General features: G+C 36.7%; 2 protein-coding genes across 2 annotated transcripts in view; both read left to right on the forward strand.

Annotated features, from left to right (window-relative positions):
• Nucleotides 1-16,048, forward strand: part of LOC146321748 (uncharacterized) — a 29,649-nt gene extending 13,601 nt beyond the window's left edge. The window contains exons 9-14 of the mRNA XM_084725860.1: nt 34-339; nt 10,643-10,957; nt 13,642-13,654; nt 14,219-14,362; nt 15,241-15,319; nt 15,415-16,048. Coding sequence (XP_084581986.1) covers nt 34-339; nt 10,643-10,957; nt 13,642-13,654; nt 14,219-14,362; nt 15,241-15,319; nt 15,415-15,813 — 1,256 coding nt within the window. The 3' untranslated portion in view covers nt 15,814-16,048. The remainder of the gene's footprint in view (nt 1-33; nt 340-10,642; nt 10,958-13,641; nt 13,655-14,218; nt 14,363-15,240; nt 15,320-15,414) is intronic.
• LOC146321749 (B-cell receptor CD22-like) lies at nt 2,823-8,455 on the forward strand (the record flags this gene model as incomplete). The annotated part of the gene is made up of 5 exons (XM_084725811.1): nt 2,823-3,087; nt 4,596-4,859; nt 5,644-5,958; nt 7,574-7,658; nt 7,778-8,455. Coding segments are annotated over 5 exons (1,038 nt in total), but the record flags the coding sequence as incomplete, so codon positions are not given.
• Nucleotides 16,049-17,622: the final 1,574 nt, after the last annotated feature.

A 17,622-nucleotide genomic window follows, 5' to 3' on the forward strand; every position in this document is an offset into this window, starting at 1 on the left:
TCACTGACTGATCTAAATGTACCTTCCCACCAGATGATCCACCCACACCAACTCTGTCTCGGTCCACGCTGATGGTGAAGGAGGGAACCTCAGTGAGTTTGAGTTGCTCTGTTCCAGCTCTCTGTCTGTCTCATCCTCCAACTCTGACATGGACCCCCGGCCTGGGTGACAGTCAGGAGACACTGCTGGAGTATCAGGACAAAACTAAAGTCAAGACCTCTTCTCTGACCTTCACTGCTTCTTACCAACACCACAGGCAGAAAATCTCCTGTACTGCCGTCTACGCCAAACAAGATGGCAGCACTGAGTCATCTGTGAGTTTAACAGCTGACATTCAATGTGAGTTCATTTTTTTTCTCTGCATTATAACTGTCTCACTTGTCTCTTACTTGTTTAAAAACAATTTTAAATCATGGCTGAAACAATGAAATGATTAATGCATCAGTTGATCAATAGAAAAATTATTGCAAACAATTTTAATAAGTGATTAATGATAAGTCTTTTTTCCCCAAAGAAATTAAAATCTACTGTGATTTGCTGCTTTATTCTCATGTAAACTGAATGTTTGGGTGCTGGACTGTTGGTCAGACAACAGGTCTGAAGACATCAACTTCCTCTGGCAATTTGTGATGGACATTTTTCACAGTTTCAGATGAGGGACCAAGTGTGCACACATCCAGACAAAAAACATTCAGGTGCCAAACAAAAAATATCACTGAAAAATGCTAAAGGACAAAAGTCAACACACTGTAAGGCTCCAAATAAATACTTTGTCTTTCATGATACCCTCTTTAAACACAATGATTCAGTCTACAAGAACTTACTCAGGCCTTCAACTTTTCAGTTTACCAACATTTTACAGACTAAATGATTAATTGATTGATTGTAAAAACAATCAGCAAATTTACTGATAATGAAAATAATCATTAGTTGCAGCTCTAGTTTGAATGTCACATCTGTCACATCTGTTAGAAAACAACAACCTCCATGTAAACATGCTCCAGACTCAAAACTAATTTGTGAAGAATTGTTTCCTCCACACTGTTACACTACTCATGCCTTGATATATAATATATCATATCATATTTATTAGGGGTGTGTATCTCACTGACTGAAACGATTCGATTCATATTTCGATACATGTTCAACAATATATCTTAGAAATCTTTAAATGGCCAACAATTTGGTTCGATTCGATTCAGCTCTGTCATGATACGATACGATATGATGCAATACAAGACAATGCAATGTGTGAATCTTTACATTTTGATTCAATTAATGCTTGTTTTGTGTGAGCGTGGCAGCTGGCGTCCAGTGAGAGCAGTGCAGGCAGAGGCAAGAGACGAGAGAAAGCGGGAGGAAGTCACAGCAGCAGCTCCTTGATGCCAAAAATGAAACATGCGCGTCCTAATGAGATGTATCGATACGCTAGAGCTACTTTGATGTGTTTCTGGCTCATGTTCAGCTTTTACCAGTAGAGGCCATCTGAACCAATGCACTTGTATCTAACACATTAAAGTCAGATGCATCAGATGCATGAGTGAATTGTTACACCCCTAAGATTTAAATAAATAATATATAAATATAAGTCAACTAGGTGATTCTGTCTGACTACTTTGTTAAAATATAGACTGTGAAAAGTGTAGAAATGCATCACAGTGCCTTGCTTTAGGATTTATTTATCCAAGCAAATTAATTCATATATGCTTAAAAACACTCACAGATGGGTTCAAATGGAGAAATAGCAAGAAATCTCCCTGTTAATGTATTATGCCAGATACATCTAAAAGTTCATTTTCATCTGTAGTCCCTGAGCACAAGCTGCCACTCAAGCTCAGTTTACAGAGATCAAAGATGTATCACAGTTAAAGTGAACACCATATATAAAAACTGCAAGACAAACAAAAACTTCAATACAACAACTGTAGAATTACATGAAAATAAATTCCCACTAGGGCAACACCCTCAACAATATTAATAATACATTCCAGTATGAGAGCTTGAAATTGAGGCTTTAGCAGCACAAATGAAGTGTTAATGTTGTCTGTAGTCTACAATGGGTTGTTCCATCATAAACTAAGTCTATTTGTTTCATTCTAAATATCTGATTGCTTTACACCAATAAATGATTCACATAATTTATTTGTCATGTTTCAGATTCACCCAAACACACCACAGTGTCAGTCAGTCCTTCAGGTTCAGTACCTGAACATAGCATGGTGACTCTGACATGCAATTGTTCTGCCAACCCAGCAGTATGGAGCTACACCTGGTACAGAGCTGACCGAGGCCAGGAGACTTTTCTGGGGACAGGACAAGTTTTAAAAATGAAAGCTTCTCAAATCAGCAGCCCTTTTTTCTGCATGGCTGAAAATAATCTTGGAGCTCAACGATCCAGCATCAATCAAATAGATGTTCAGTGTACGTATCAAATTTCAAACTTGTCATGGCATTAATTTGTTCATTTATATATTTAAGACCACTATGATTTGAATTCTAAAATGTCCAACTTTAATACCTCAGTGTTGTTATAAAAAAGAGATTTTTGCAATCCAGGCTAGTAGTTAAGACATTTCAGCCTACAATATTCCACATTTTCATACAGGCAAGTCAATCATTTAATGGTGCCTTTTCTCCTTTTCTCATGAAGTACTAGTGACCACAGAAAATATTAGTCACCATGTTGTATTTATACAGGTATACTCTAGGGTTACCAGCTGCCAACATTATAATTTCAGACAAAAAAATGACATAATGTGCCTTTATTTCATCACAAACATCACTTTACAACCACAAATAATATTTAATTTATTAATTTCTTTTCAGATCCACCCAAATACACCACAGTGTCAGTCAGTCCTTTAGGTCCAGTACCTGAACACAGAACGGTGACTCTGACCTGCAGTAGTTTTGCCAACCCAGCAGTAAGCTACACCTGGTACAGAGATGACCGAGGCCAGGAGACTGTTATTGGGACAGGACAAGTTTTAAATATTGAAGCTTCTCAAATCAGTGGCCGTTTTTTCTGCAAGGCTGAAAATCATCTTGGAGTTAAACGATCCACCTTCAATCAAATAGATGTTCAGTGTACGTATCAAATTTTAAACTTGTCATGGCATTCATTTGTTCATTTAGATATTTAAGGTCACTATGTTTAAGATTCTAAAGTGCTCCAGTGTTGTTATAAAAAAGAGATTTTTGCAATCCAGGCTACTAATTTAACTTTAGTTTTATCAAACAGAGAGATTTTTGCAATATTAATTAAAGGAAGTGTTTGTCAAAATAGGCCTACCATTTGAAATTAAATACTGCTGTGCTGCAGAGATGTCCTGTTCTACACATCATATTCTACAGACTTAAAGGAGAAGTGTGTGATTTCCAGTGGCATCTAATGTTCAAACCTTAGATTGCAACTAAGAGGATTTACCCCGACACCGCCCCTCTCTCACCAAGAGTATGGTGGCCGTCAGCGGACAAAATGGCGAGCGAAAGCTATCTCACAACAAACTACAATTATGTGTGTAGGATGAATTACCTGTCCAGTAGAAAACAGGCAACCTCGGTGTCACTGTGAAAACGTTGTATGTCTATGCCGATGTTGATTCGTGTTTTTGCCGTTTCCTGTCATGCTTGCGTTTACTTTCTTCGCGTCTCCACTTCTTGGATGACGGGGATTCACTGTCCGCTGCTTTTTGTTCTGGTACAGTGTATGTATGATCCTCCATTTTTTCAAAACTGTGCCAGTCAAGGTTCACAACGCTATATGGTCTGCCAGCAATCACCCGTGTCTATCCTCCCCGTCTACTTCCGTGTTTATGCTGCGGCGTCTACGTAAGGTCGCCATGGGCTTCCCAAGACTCACTGTTAGTACAGTTTGTCTGCTCTGCGCTGCTGTAGATGGCGCAGGATGATGATCTCCGTAAGTCGACCCGACCGTATGTAACTATAAATGGTTATTTCTAAAGTAACAGGAACATATAGATTATGAGTTTACGTTAATTGATAATAATAAATAACATACTTATATATATCTCATTTATGTACATAAATTCCTGTAATTATTACACACTGGTCCTTTAAGAAAACCTATTTTTTAGGAACTTATCACCAGAAAAATCACACCATAATCATTTTAACATGTTGTCCAACAAAACTGAGAACAATGTAAAAACTGAAATTCCCTGTAATGTCATAAATCATATCACAATTTCAATATCAGTCTAAATATTCTTACTTTGATATTCTTTCAAAATCCTTCAGCTTTACTAGTTATCATGTTGTATTATTCCAGTATTGCCTCTCTGGAGTCACATTAATTGGACAAAGGTTGAGGTAGGCCTTATAATAAATGCAGCCCTTCAAGACTCAGTTATCCAGTCCAACAGGTGGATGGGAGTACAGAAAACATAGCAGAAAGCTGTTGTTGTTTGCTGTCCACTTTGTGACATTTTGGTAATATGGTGGTTACACAGGACTTTACACTGATCACTAGGACAAATCTGGTCAAAGTTAATTCAATCTGGAGGGAACACAGATATTAGATTTACAACTGACAATGTACCATTAATAATTATGTTTCATTACTTATTTTTCAGATTCACCCAAACACACCTCAGTGTCAGTCAGTCCCTCTGGTCCAGTACCAGAGGACAGTGATGTGACTCTGACATGCAGTAGTTCTGCCAACCCAGCAGTAAGGAACTACACCTGGTACAGAGCTTACAATGGCCAGGAGACTTTTCTGGGGGCTGGACGAGTTTTAAACATTAGAGCTTCTAAAGTCAGTCGACCTTTTTTCTGCAAGGTGGAAAATGTTCTTGGAGCTGGACGATCAAACACCACACTAATAGATGTTCAATGTAAGCAGGCTATCACCTTTTGTGTTACATAAACCGAGCACATTTCAGTAAAATTACTTAAAAGTTCTTCTATTTCTTAAGTAATTCATTTATTTCATGTTTTTAGTTTTCCATAAAGCTCTTAATTCGACCTGCTTATTAGATTCATTTACACTTTTTATTCATCAGTGTTTGATTTAAAGACTCAATGTGACATTGTGTCATGAAATACCTTTTTATTTAGATATACATTATACTTAAGTTTATACAGTTCATTACAATGAAAGATGTTTTTGTAATGTCCACAAAAAGAGTGGACTCAATACTATGGATCTTTGGTCATGTGACACAAGGTGAGCGTATATGGGGGAAGTCTATACCTTATATTACACTGAGAGGTGTTCATTGTTTATGACCATAATTTTGTCAAATTAAATCAATCTTAACACAGGCCCTGTTCAAACGTCAGTATGTGGCAAAATTATATAAATATAGAGACAAATAAATAAATATGTTACTAGCTAGCCCACTTGTAAAACTAACTTAACCCTCATTTAAAATGACTACAGACAATTAACCGCACATGAAATGAGCACAATAAAGCCTCCTGGTGTGTTCTGCAGGACAAAGTTCAGAACAAATTTCTCTTCAGGGACAGTAAAGAAATGATGCACTTGGAGGGAATGGCATTTCACTTTGATCGTCTTCACTCACAACGTTCAGTAAATCTTGTCTTTCACTTTTTCAAACTTGATTAAAGATTACTTTAATTGATTCTGGTCTTTTTTCTCTGTATTCACTGCAGTTGCTCCACACATCCTGTCTTTATCTCAATGCACCAAATCTGCAGACCAGCTCAACTGTTCCTGTGAGACTGTGGGAAATCCCCCTCCTGCTTTACAGTGGTATTTGGATGGATCACTTGTCAATCATTCAGACAAGTTTGCAATCAGCAGTGACCATCTAAATAATACAGGTCTGAGGATCATCATCACTGTGAATCAGCCACAGGAGAGGGATCTTTCCACCTTGCTCTGCCACAGCTCCAACTCTCTGGGATCCGCTAATCAGCAATTTTATGTCTACTTTTTTGAAACTCAAACATCTGCGGAAAGTCAAGGTATGTCTTCATGTGCAATGCACAGTTAGGATTTGTTAAATTCTCATCAATTTTCAAGGCTTAAAAGAATTTTATTCATCTATTTATAGTGTTGAGCAGTATGGTCTAAAATGTATATCACAATATTATTTTTGTTTTTCGCAGTGATGGTATTATATCATGGCTTTACAAAAATAATCAAAGATATATGCAGCAAAGATAATTCTAACTAATAAAAATCAGATGTGCTTATTAGCTACGAATAGGAATGAAAATGAGATATAGTCCTTTTGCGAGTCTGCCCCATAATGTAGGTTAATTAGTACATGGAGTGTGACTCATGCTCAGAATAAGACAAGGGCTGGATGAGGCATCTCAAAAAGAAAGAGACATAAGTCAAACTCTGTGTCTGTCACCGTGAAAACTGACCTGTGACGCTAAGCTGCTTGCTGGCAGGTTTCTTTCAACAAACTCTGAGTCTCTCTCTGACTCCTCCCCTCCTGCAGAGCCTGACGCAGCTCTCTGACACACCCGTTTAATTTCCTACATGACTCCATGAATTTTTATGATCAATAAGTCATCAATACAAGAACAGAGTCATCAATCTGTGACATCGTGGAATAATCCTCAGCTCAGAATAAAATCCATACATCGTTCCCCTCTATACTACTGCCGTTGTGTGGACAGTTGTCAGGCTGTCGACCAGCCCCCTTACACAGGAACTTTTATTGCACATTACTGTAATAATCATTGTTCAACTTAATAAAGATAGTAATATAATAATAAACATTATTCATACAGCACCTTTCGTACCATGAAATGCACCTTAAAGTGCTTTACAGAAGAAAAATAAAATCCCAGAAAATAAAATAAAATACTGAAAATGTATTTAAAAGTTCTTCTCATTAGTAATGAATTTATCTATTTGTTTTTATTTATTTCATAAAGCTATTCATTTGATATGTTTATTTATTACATTCATTTCAACATTTGATTAATCAGTCTTTTATTGAAGACTAAATGCAACCTTATATCAATGAATACACTTTAATTTAAATACTTATTATATGAGATGAGAACATTTTGGTGAGAAGTGTTTCTTAATATTTAGTCTAGTGTCAAAAGGGGTGGACTTACTACTATGGAACTTATAATCATGAAAATCACTCCTTCAGTTTGTTTTTTTACTGTCTGATGTAAATGTCCTCCTTGATCTGTCCACTGAATTCTGGTCAATGACTCTGACCGATTCCCAGTCGATGCTGTGCTCAGTTTCTGAGTGATAGAACTATTTATTAGTATTTTTCTTTCATTAATGACAAATTTGGTCTGTGTCACCACAGCTCCTCATTTGTATGTGAATAATATAAACACTTAGATAAATAAAAGTGTTACAAGTTAACCTACTGGTAAAAGTATATTATTCTTTCCTTTTTTTTAATTTCATACTAAAACCATTTTAAATTGAAAATGCCCCTGAAAATTATGTCTACTGCCACACTGATATTCATAAACATGTACTGGAGACAGTGATACACTGCAAACAGTCCCTGAACAGAACTCACCCACAGTGGCATGAATGTAGCACTTGTACAGGGATACGATATGTTGAGTTTTATGTTATTTCTTATGACAGGTCGTGAGCAAGTTCTTCTCTTGGCTGTTGCTGGTGTATCTCTCAGTGCGAACGTCTTGTGCACAATCTGCATGGTGTTCCTTTGGTAAGTTATTACAATTAATTATACTTAATTATGAAAGCTCTGCTGGTGAAGAGCAGTGCAGTTTTGAGAAGACTAAACAAGAGTATATTTAAACTATTTGTGTTTTTTTTTCCTTAAAGGAAACCAAGAAAGAGTGTGAGGCCAAAAGAAGAGGACAGGACTTACATGTCATTGGATCGCAGAGACGTATCTCCAGAGTATGATGTCATTGGTCGAACTCCAACTTGACTTTCCTGAAAGTTTTTATATTTCTTGTATTGAGGAAAAAGTTAGTCCTGTTTCACTCTGCTGTCTCCTGCTATGCTTAAATTTCCACTTAGTGATATGAGTGTTTATGAACCAATTTTCTATTTCAATGTTTCTACTGTTGCTTACTTTTCTATGAACAACTATACAATGCAATTTAAACTATTTTAATTTCTCTATGAAGCCTCTTATGCTCAGTTTTTTCAAGTATTTTAAACTTCAGAGAGGTATTGATTTTACAACATGATAAACTGCGAGGCAATGCGATTTTCATTTTAGTTGGTATTAAAGCTCTGCTGATCAAGAGTAGCACATTTTTGATTTAGAAGAGAAAACACAATTTGAATGAGGCGAATCTCAAAAACAGTTTGCTGGTTATGATGTTTTTCTAGTTATGTTTTTCCACATGTCAACAGATTATCAGAAACCTGGGTGCTATTTCACAAAACCTAAATAGTTAAATATTGTTATTATTTTAACACTGTGATCATTATATATTTTTTTTATAATTATTCATTTAATAGTCACAGTTACTATTATACTGTGTTTATGAAGACTGCTGTTCATATTTTATCAGAACTTTGATGAATAAGTTATTGCAGTTGCTGAGATTATTAGAAATGCTGATTAAACATGTAAAGGTTTTTTAATGACATCAATGATAAAGGCAATATATAAAGTTCTATATACATGTGTGTTTCTTTCTCTGGTGCCCCATACATACCACACATACATTTGATATAGGCCTATGACACAACACGTAAACTAAGTAGTGTCAGTGTCCACATGTCTTACAGTATATGCATGTAGATGTGATGTAGTGGAAACAGGAAAACATTTTAAAACTGATCAAATTCATTCTTCAATCAATATTTTGGAGAAATTATTCATCTTTTCCAAAAGTAGCTGTGTAATCAGTGGGATAATAGATACTGAGCGGGTCATTATGGTGAAATAAACCCCTTCAAGACCTGAACTTCACTTTACTTTATCCTCTAGCTTTTCTCTCCCAAGAGTGTATAAAATTAAATACATGTTTCCTGACAGTTGATTCATCATCAAATGAAAACTGACATGTGATTGAAGTCTGCTGGGAGGTTCTTGTTGAGATGTTGAGTATCTGAACAACTGGAATTCAAATTAAAAATTGAAAAAAAAAAAGAAAAAAAAAAAGAAATTTTCAACCACAGATTTGACAAAAGGTCTGTCTGAATGGGATTTTGATGTTGACTCTTAATCCGCCTTTGCGAAAGACATGAAAGACATTGTATTAATTATATCTAAAATAGGAATTACTTCCTGTGTCAGAGGAAGTGTACAATTCAGTTTTAGCTTAAAAATACATTTTATTGTGCTTTTTAAACAAATAATAAACCTTACAGAATTTTTTAGTGATTGATTTTAAAGTAAACCACCCAGACTGACTCGGTCCACATGAGGGTGAAGGAGGGAAGCTCAGTAAGACTGAAGTCCTCTGCTTCAGCTCCCTGTCTGTCTCATCCTCCAACTCTGACATGGACCCCCCGCCTGGGTGACAGTCAGGAGACACTGCAAGAGTATCAGGACAAAACCAAAGTCAGGACAGGAAATCTGCTGCAGTGCCATCTACAACATCATTCACCTGTTAACTTAAGTTTAACAGTTAAAAGACCAGTGTGTATAATATGGTCATTTGCAAGTTATGTGTTCTCCATAGTGAATATTGGATAGTGAGTAAAATAAGTGTTGCAAATCATTAAATCTGTTTTAAATGATTTCTGATTAAAAAAAAATCACAGTTACATTTTTGAGACTTCATTATTTTTAAGTCAATTCTTGTGGCCTATTTTAAAAAACAGCACATCTTAGAAGGAACACCACTTCTCTTTATTCTCATCATGTATTTCATACTTCTGCCTTTAGCGTACAGTGCAGCTTCCTGTTTCTCCTTTTTATCATCACTTCATCTTCGTCCTGGTTAACCAAAGCAACACCCAAGTTTGTTTTTGCGAATCTCTCAAACTAGAAAAAATAAATAAAACAAAAAATAAACCATTGTTGATATTTTTTATTTAAAATGAGTAATGATTAATTTAATTGTTCAATAGTTTTTTTAAAAGATGTGATTTAAAAGTAGTAATATGTCCTCTTATTTCCTAACAATGATAAAGAAGTTTGTTGTGTCACCCTGCCCTGAAGAGACACTAACACACAAAAGAATTGAATTTTGTTCAATGAAAGATGTTTTTGTAAAGTCCACAAAAAGAGTGGACTAAATACTATGGATCTTTGGTCATGTGACACAAAGTGAGCATATATGGGGGAAGTCTATACCTTATATTACACTGAGAGGTGTTCATTGTTTATGACCATAACTGCCAAATTAAATCAAATTAAATCAGGCCCTGTTCAAACGTCAGTATGTGGCAAAATCATAAAAATATAGAGACAAATAAATAAATATGTTACTAGCTAGCCCACTTGTAAAACTAACTTAACCCTCATTTAAAATGACTACAGACAATTAACCGCACATGAAATGAACACAATAAAGCCTCCTGGTGTGTTCTGCAGGACAAAGTTCAGAACAAATTTCTCTTCAGGGACAGTAAAGAAATGATGATGCACTTGGAGGGAATGGCATTTCACTTTGATAGTCTTCAGTCGCAACTTTCAGTAAATCCTGTCTTTCACTTTTTCAAACTTGATTAAAGATTACTTTAATTGATTCTCGTCTTTTTTCTCTGTATTCACTGCAGTTGCTCCACACATCCTGTCTTCATCTCAATGCACCAAATCTGCAGACCAGCTCAACTGTTCCTGTGAGACTGTGGGAAATCCCCCTCCTGCTTTACAGTGGTATTTGAATGGATCACTTGTCAATCATTCAGACAAGTTTGCAATCAGCAGTGACTCCCTAAATAATACAGGTCTGAGGATCATCATCACTGTGAATCAGCCACAGGAGAGGGATCTTTCCAACTTGCTCTGCTGCAGCTCCAACTCTCTGGGATCCACTAATCAGCAATTTTATGTCTACTTTTTTGAGACTGAAACATCTGCAGAAAGTCAAGGTATATCTTCATGTGCACTGCACAGTTAGGATTTGTTAAATTCTCGTCAATTTTCAAGGCTAAAAAAGAATTTTATTCACATCACAATATTATTTTTGTTTTTTGCAGTGATGGTATTATATCATGGCTTTACAAAAAGAATCAAAGATATATGCAGCAAACATAATTCTAACTAAAAAAAAATCAGATGTGTTTATTAGCTACAAATAGGAATGAAAATGAGGTATAGTCCTTTTGCGAGTCTGCCCCATAATGTAGGTTAATTAGTACATGGAGTGTGACTCATGCTCAGAATTAGACAAGGGCTGGATGAGGCATCTCAACTGCATTTATTTGGCAGAAAACGCAAACTATATAAGTTTAAGTACAGTAGTCTGTGTACCACAGGTCAGGTCTCTCAGTGCACACACATACAGCAGCAGCATGCACATGACGAGCACGGCAGAGGTGCTTTAATTTAGCAATAAAACCAAGTGAGCTGCTGCATTGTGATGTTCCACAAAAAGTAACGTGATGTCTGACATCAAACTGCTACTCTTCTTATTTGTCAGGCTTCAAATGAGGCTTAACTTTCACACAAATTCTCAAGTGTCCCTTAATATTACAACAACACATGTACATATCATCCCAGCATGAGGAATAAAATGTGCTTCTCTTCAACAAGTGGTTTGCTGCCACATTTAAAATCTCAGATTAAATTCCAAGTGGAAGTCCAACATATGCAAAAACACTTATCTGAAACACTTCTGGATTAAACAGCCGACTAGCAGAAGTAGTTGCATGTGATGGATTTACCTTCAACAGCAGGTTGTGGTGGAATGCAACTCTCTCAGAGCAGTAAAGCAAGTCTGTCAAAATCTTCCCGAGTATTCATCCAAAAACTAACATCAACTGAGTGACTCTTTTATAGCTTTGTTTTCTAACTTTATGATCACTTATTAGGCCGACTGTATCTTTTTGGCACAGTGCAGCCTTCTGCTGGCCTCACACCAGTCGGCTCTGAACGTGAGTGGAATATGGAATCTGTCTCAGCTTAATAGAAAGACTCTGAAAAGACAAAATGCCTCGTTTTGATGAATGTTGTTAGTTTATAATGAAGAAGCTGTAAAATATCACTTCCATGAGGCAGCTCAGTCAGACAGCAACAGATCACAGCCAATAAACTTGGCAGCTGCAGCAAAGTTAAAGCTGCTGCACAGGTTATGTTTTCTCTAAGGCTCACTAACATAAATGGCATACTTCTGCCTCAACAATTATTAATGCCACCAAATTACATACTAAAGGTCAGGTTGGGAACCCACATTTCTCCTTGTTGTATTTAGTGTTGCTTAAATATAACTAGTGTGTTCTGACTAGCTGAGGGTGTGCTTGTGTTTAGGGGTAGAAAATGTCTAATTTTTGTGAAGAATATTAATCCCTAGTGTGTAGCCCTCTACCTGAATGTCACAGTAAAGCATATACATTTATCATGGTGATGATGGTATAGCAAAATCTGTGTCATGGGTGAGCATGGCACCAGTGGCGGAGACATGACCGCTAACCTCTAATTATTTAGCTAATAACTACTCACAAGCAAAGTGTAGTATTTTCTTTTATTTGAAACCTGAATCAGAAATACCCCAGACAGTATTCGTACTTCACATATGTCATAAACATGGCCAGTGATACAATGTAACTAGTCCCCATGCAGAATGATTCTGTCAGTGAAACGTAGTCTACCTCGGTCCCAGGATCACTATCATCCATCTAAATTTTAACCCTACCATCAATTTTGGCTTGAAGAAGGTACGTGACTGGGGAGCACAGTGAGCTAGTAGGAGAAGGATACTCAAACACTCAAAATAAAGGCAATAAAGAGGCAAGGTCCATTCCCTTCCAGTGTGTCCCATGAGACAAAATATATATCAAATACGAATGGTAGTCAATGGAAAGAGACAAATAATCTTAAATCAAGAAAGTTACAGTTTTTCGTAGTTTAGTTTTGTGTGAAACCGCTCAGTGATCCACATCTCTTGTGTCATGAAATATACATTATCAACACCAACATCACTGTCCCTTGTGACATTGGTCCTTTTATCAATAGGGGAGAGAAAGTATGAGTAAGACCCATTGCTCGTGTGACTCCACTGTGGTATGAAGACACCCAGGCACTGTAGCTTCAGCAGCTAAAGTCTGGCCTAGTTTTTGGAGGAAGAAAGTCATGACAGCACTTATGTGACTTCTGAGTGTGTAGTCTTTGTAGTTACATTTCTTCATAGTCTTATACTTCAATAGTTTTACAACAAACTGTCATGATCTTGTCTTGTAAATTATCTTTTAAATTCACACTGTATCAAGATCATACATGTAATTTGTGGCACAATTCAAACAGGAACAGGAAATGATTTGTCTCTCGCCCAAAACTACCATTCCTAATTTTTTTCGAAGTTTTGTCCCATCATGGTCCACTAGAAAGGGAGGGACTTCTCTATAAATTGGCCAGGACCACAAAGAGAAAGAGAGAGCCTTAGTAGAGAAGACTGTTTCTCATGGTAGCATATTTCAGAATTTCAAATTTGTGTGTACATGCATGTGTGCATGCGAGCACGTGTGCGTGGTTATGATTAGGTTTTGGTCACGTCTCCAGGAAATTGTAAGGTCCATGCAAACACTGCTGTGTGTTTGTGTTTATGTGTTATTAACAGTTGACTCCTTGAGGTGTGGAAAACACCCTGCTTCCTGTCATCTATTATGAATGTTTAGCATGTTGCTTTAAAATGACTTAAACCATGTTTCATCAAAGATAGCCTTACTATTGACTAATAAGTTAAGCCACCTCCATATTTCTTTGATGTCATTTCCTTTTCTTTAATACTTACTCATATAGAGTCCCGCTCTTCCTTGATAAAAGAGAGTTATAAATGAGTAAGAAGTGATAAAATGACCTCCCCTTTAGTGTTTATAATATTACCTATGAAGTGGTGAATAAAATTATATTGTGATTATTTTGAAAGATATTGTGCTTGCCATATGATTCGTGCTTGCCATATGATTCATGATTAGTGGGCATGATCATTTTTCCATTTCCGTTTCCATTTTCACTGAAAAAAAAAAAAAATGTCATCTCTGCATCTCTGCATTTTTATTAACAATTACGGCTTCTACAATTTGGATATTGCACTTGGCCATATTGTGATTTCAATAGTAATTTGATTATTTGTGCAGCCCTAACCTGAAGTAACAAGCTGAATTCTATAAACAGTATGTCCAAACTATTACCAGAACAATTATCTCTTGTCTGAATTACTTCTTTATCCTAATCTTCCGCTGTCCCTTGTATGTTTCAGACCATGTGATGTTGACAGTCTTCATCACCACAGTTGCCGTGCTGCTAGTACTAGTATGTGCTCTGCTGTTAGTCATCAGGTAGGGTAACAACTTGAGAAACATGTTACGACTATCTCCTCCACGTTGTTTGACTAACTTTTACTCAGACTCTTCTTCTTCTTTTTTTTTTTTTCTTCAATATGCTATACTGCCTCTATGTAGTGTTTGTTTGGGTGATCATCTATCAGAACAAAATTGAAACTTTAAACGTTTGAGCTGTATGAACAAAGCACATTCTGAGGGAGACTAAGATGCTTCAAGTCAAAAGTGTTCTGCTGACATTTCAGTCCCCAGAATTAGCTGCAGAGTGAGTGCTCCTCATTTTCATGCTGCTCACAGCAACTTAATATGATATAGTGTCTGACTTGATATCTAGTGTCTGCAAAAAATATTGTTGCATATTTCCAAACTGTTGTTAGTATATTTATCACATATTAACTCAGAAGGCTAATTTGGCTATCTTACTCTTTCTTGCTAAGCCTTGGACATCCTGGAACGTCCTGCTGAACCCCCATTCAGAAATCTAGCAGTTCAGTAGAGCATTGTTTGATAGCCTATATTTAAAAAAGGAACAAATAGTCACATTAAACAGCACATTAAACAGCCAAATCCACATCCGAGTTAATGAGTCAGAATCAACCCTTCAATATATAATTAGAAAATTATAATATATGTATAATATTATAAAATTAACTTTGCCTTTGTATTAGGTAAATTACCACAAGGCTGCTGGGTACTTTTTAGGTTAATATTCATGTCAATCACAAATTTTCATCAACCTCTTATATATGTCCATGATATCCATTTCACTTTTACTGCTTGTTTTGGGATCTTTATTCTTTATTTTCTACGTGGGGAAAAACAAAGATGAATCAAATTTTACCGTGTAGGCTAAATCCTCTACTGTAAATTTTCAGGTCTCAGAGGACTCGTCACAACCTCCCCAAGGGCACAGTTGCCATGAGCCAACTTCCAACGAGTCCAGAGGAAAATGAGGTACTTTGACTTACAGCAGAACAGTTTTCTACTTTAAGTAATAAAAGTGCATTAGCAGTGCATCTGTACCACAGATGTTTTCTCTTTAATTGCAGGTACCTGACACAGCAGAAGAGGACATTTATGCCAATGCCAATGTGCAAAGACAGGCAGGTGTTGCACCCCCTACAGCTATCTCTGAGCCAAACAATGCAGAGGGAGCCAGTAGTAGCTCGGGGAAGAAGAATGCGGAAGGCTGTGATGTGGTTTACTCAAGTGTGAATTATAAGATAAAGAAGAAAAAAGAAAAAGACACTGTGGACATGGATCAGCCTGGTAACTCCTATCTTGAGGAGGAGAAGTGCATGGTGGGAGGCATGGGCAAAAATTTTGTGAGCAATGCACTAGAGATGGGAAATCTCTATGATGAAGCGGTGCCTAGAAATGTGAAGAAGGAAGTGGAATGTGAATATGCCCAGGTTAAATTTAAAAACAGAAGTGCTATGCAAGAATAGTTCAGAGATCACCATATCGCTGTGCCTATTTAAAAAAAAAATCTTTCAGAATCTCTTCCTCTCTTGTATGTAAGGTGCAAAATTAATTTATTCATGCACCAACCAAATGTTTAGTGGAAGTACAAATTTAACCAACCGCTAAATAGATTACCGTTGTTATTTTCGTACATGAGTGAGGCAAATCTACCAGTCATTTACATATTTTACCAGCATTTGGCTGGCTGCTGCAGAGTTTGTAGCCTGCTTGTACTTTTTTAGTTTGTTTTTGTTGTTGCTTTGAAATGGAAATTTAGATGAAAAGAATTATGTTCCTTTATTTTTTGGTTCACATAGTTTTAAGGTCTTGACATATTCTGTATCACTGTGGAATTGGAAGTGTATAATATACTATATTTTAACATATATTTTACTCATACGCTGTGTTTATATGTGTACGAGTATCCTGTGTTTGACACTTACCTTGATCATGATCTTATTCAGGATATGATGCTTACATGGAACAACAGAACCTTGGTTAGCCATATCCTTGCGTAGGCTTCATGATTTTTGAACAGTATCCAGGGGCCGGTTGCACCAAAAGGACTTATACCTGTTCTTAAGCTAGTGTTTACTAACACACTGTGAGCACCACAAGCTGAGTGCCATTTAATCCCATTATATTTGAGAGAGGGCAGACATCTCTACGGCCGATATCTCCAAAACTCAGCAACTAACATCAAAACAGAAACATCTGTATGCAGCTGTAGCTAGATCTCTCACCATCTCAGCCCCTCTGTTGTAGCAACAAAGAACGTTCAGAAACCAAGATAGGGTCTTTACATGCCACAGTATCAGTATCCTGGTTTCTATCAGAGGACTCCAAGTAGCATTCAGTTTCTCATTACTGGGAAAAGGCCTTATCCAGGTTTCTGAAATCAGGATCTGACATTTACATGTGCAAATCATAACCAGAATACTCCCAAATATGATCATAACCAGGATACTCATGCGCATTTGGCATGTGTAAATTTAAAGATCCCCTCAGTTTTACATTTTTGACAATGTGGTATACTTCGTTTATTATATTATTTTGAACATTTACTTTTTGCTCAAATGAACTTCAGATCTATAAACATGAAGAGAGAGCAATAGATAATATATTTAGATCTTTTTTTTTGGAAAACTGTTTCCTCTATTCTCCTTTATATCTAGAGTTGCATGTACAGGACTGTACTTATTCTTTCAAGCCAATAGCTGAACATTTCTGTCGATCTCCAATCTTCTACTTAATATATCTTTTATTGTATTTTACCCTTTGCCATAGTGTTTGAAACATATACTGTACAACAAGTGGTGGAGTGTTTAGTTTTTCAGATTTTAGAAACAGCTAAGAGAGCCTCTTTTTCAGGCTTCCTCAGCGTTGAGGCTGACTGCTTTAAATGAGCTCAGCAAGTTTCCTGTCTGAGACTGAATAGAACAGGGGGGGTGTAGAGGGGATTAGGTGGTGGTAAAGTGGTGGACCTCAGCACAGTAACAGATCAGTGGGCCATCACAGACACATTTGTGCAGCAGCTCATCTCGCAAGGTAAGACCTCTTGTCTATACCGCTAAGAGAAAATATAAAAACAAAGACTGTTTTTCAAATTACCAAATCTACGTTCACAGTACTTATGGTCAGTGACAGGTATTGACATAGAAAATCTTTTTCTTACCATGATAAACCTGAAGGTCCTTGAGACATTTGATTGTGTTAGATATATGACTCACCAGCTCATCAGCTCAGTATCTTCAACATGGTTTCCTGCATCATGATGTAAAAGAGTATAATCA

Source organism: Lutjanus erythropterus, chromosome 9, assembly GCF_056507025.1.
Source record: "Lutjanus erythropterus isolate fLutEry1 chromosome 9, fLutEry1.hap2, whole genome shotgun sequence".
NCBI classification, from domain to species: domain Eukaryota; kingdom Metazoa; phylum Chordata; class Actinopteri; order Lutjaniformes; family Lutjanidae; genus Lutjanus; species Lutjanus erythropterus.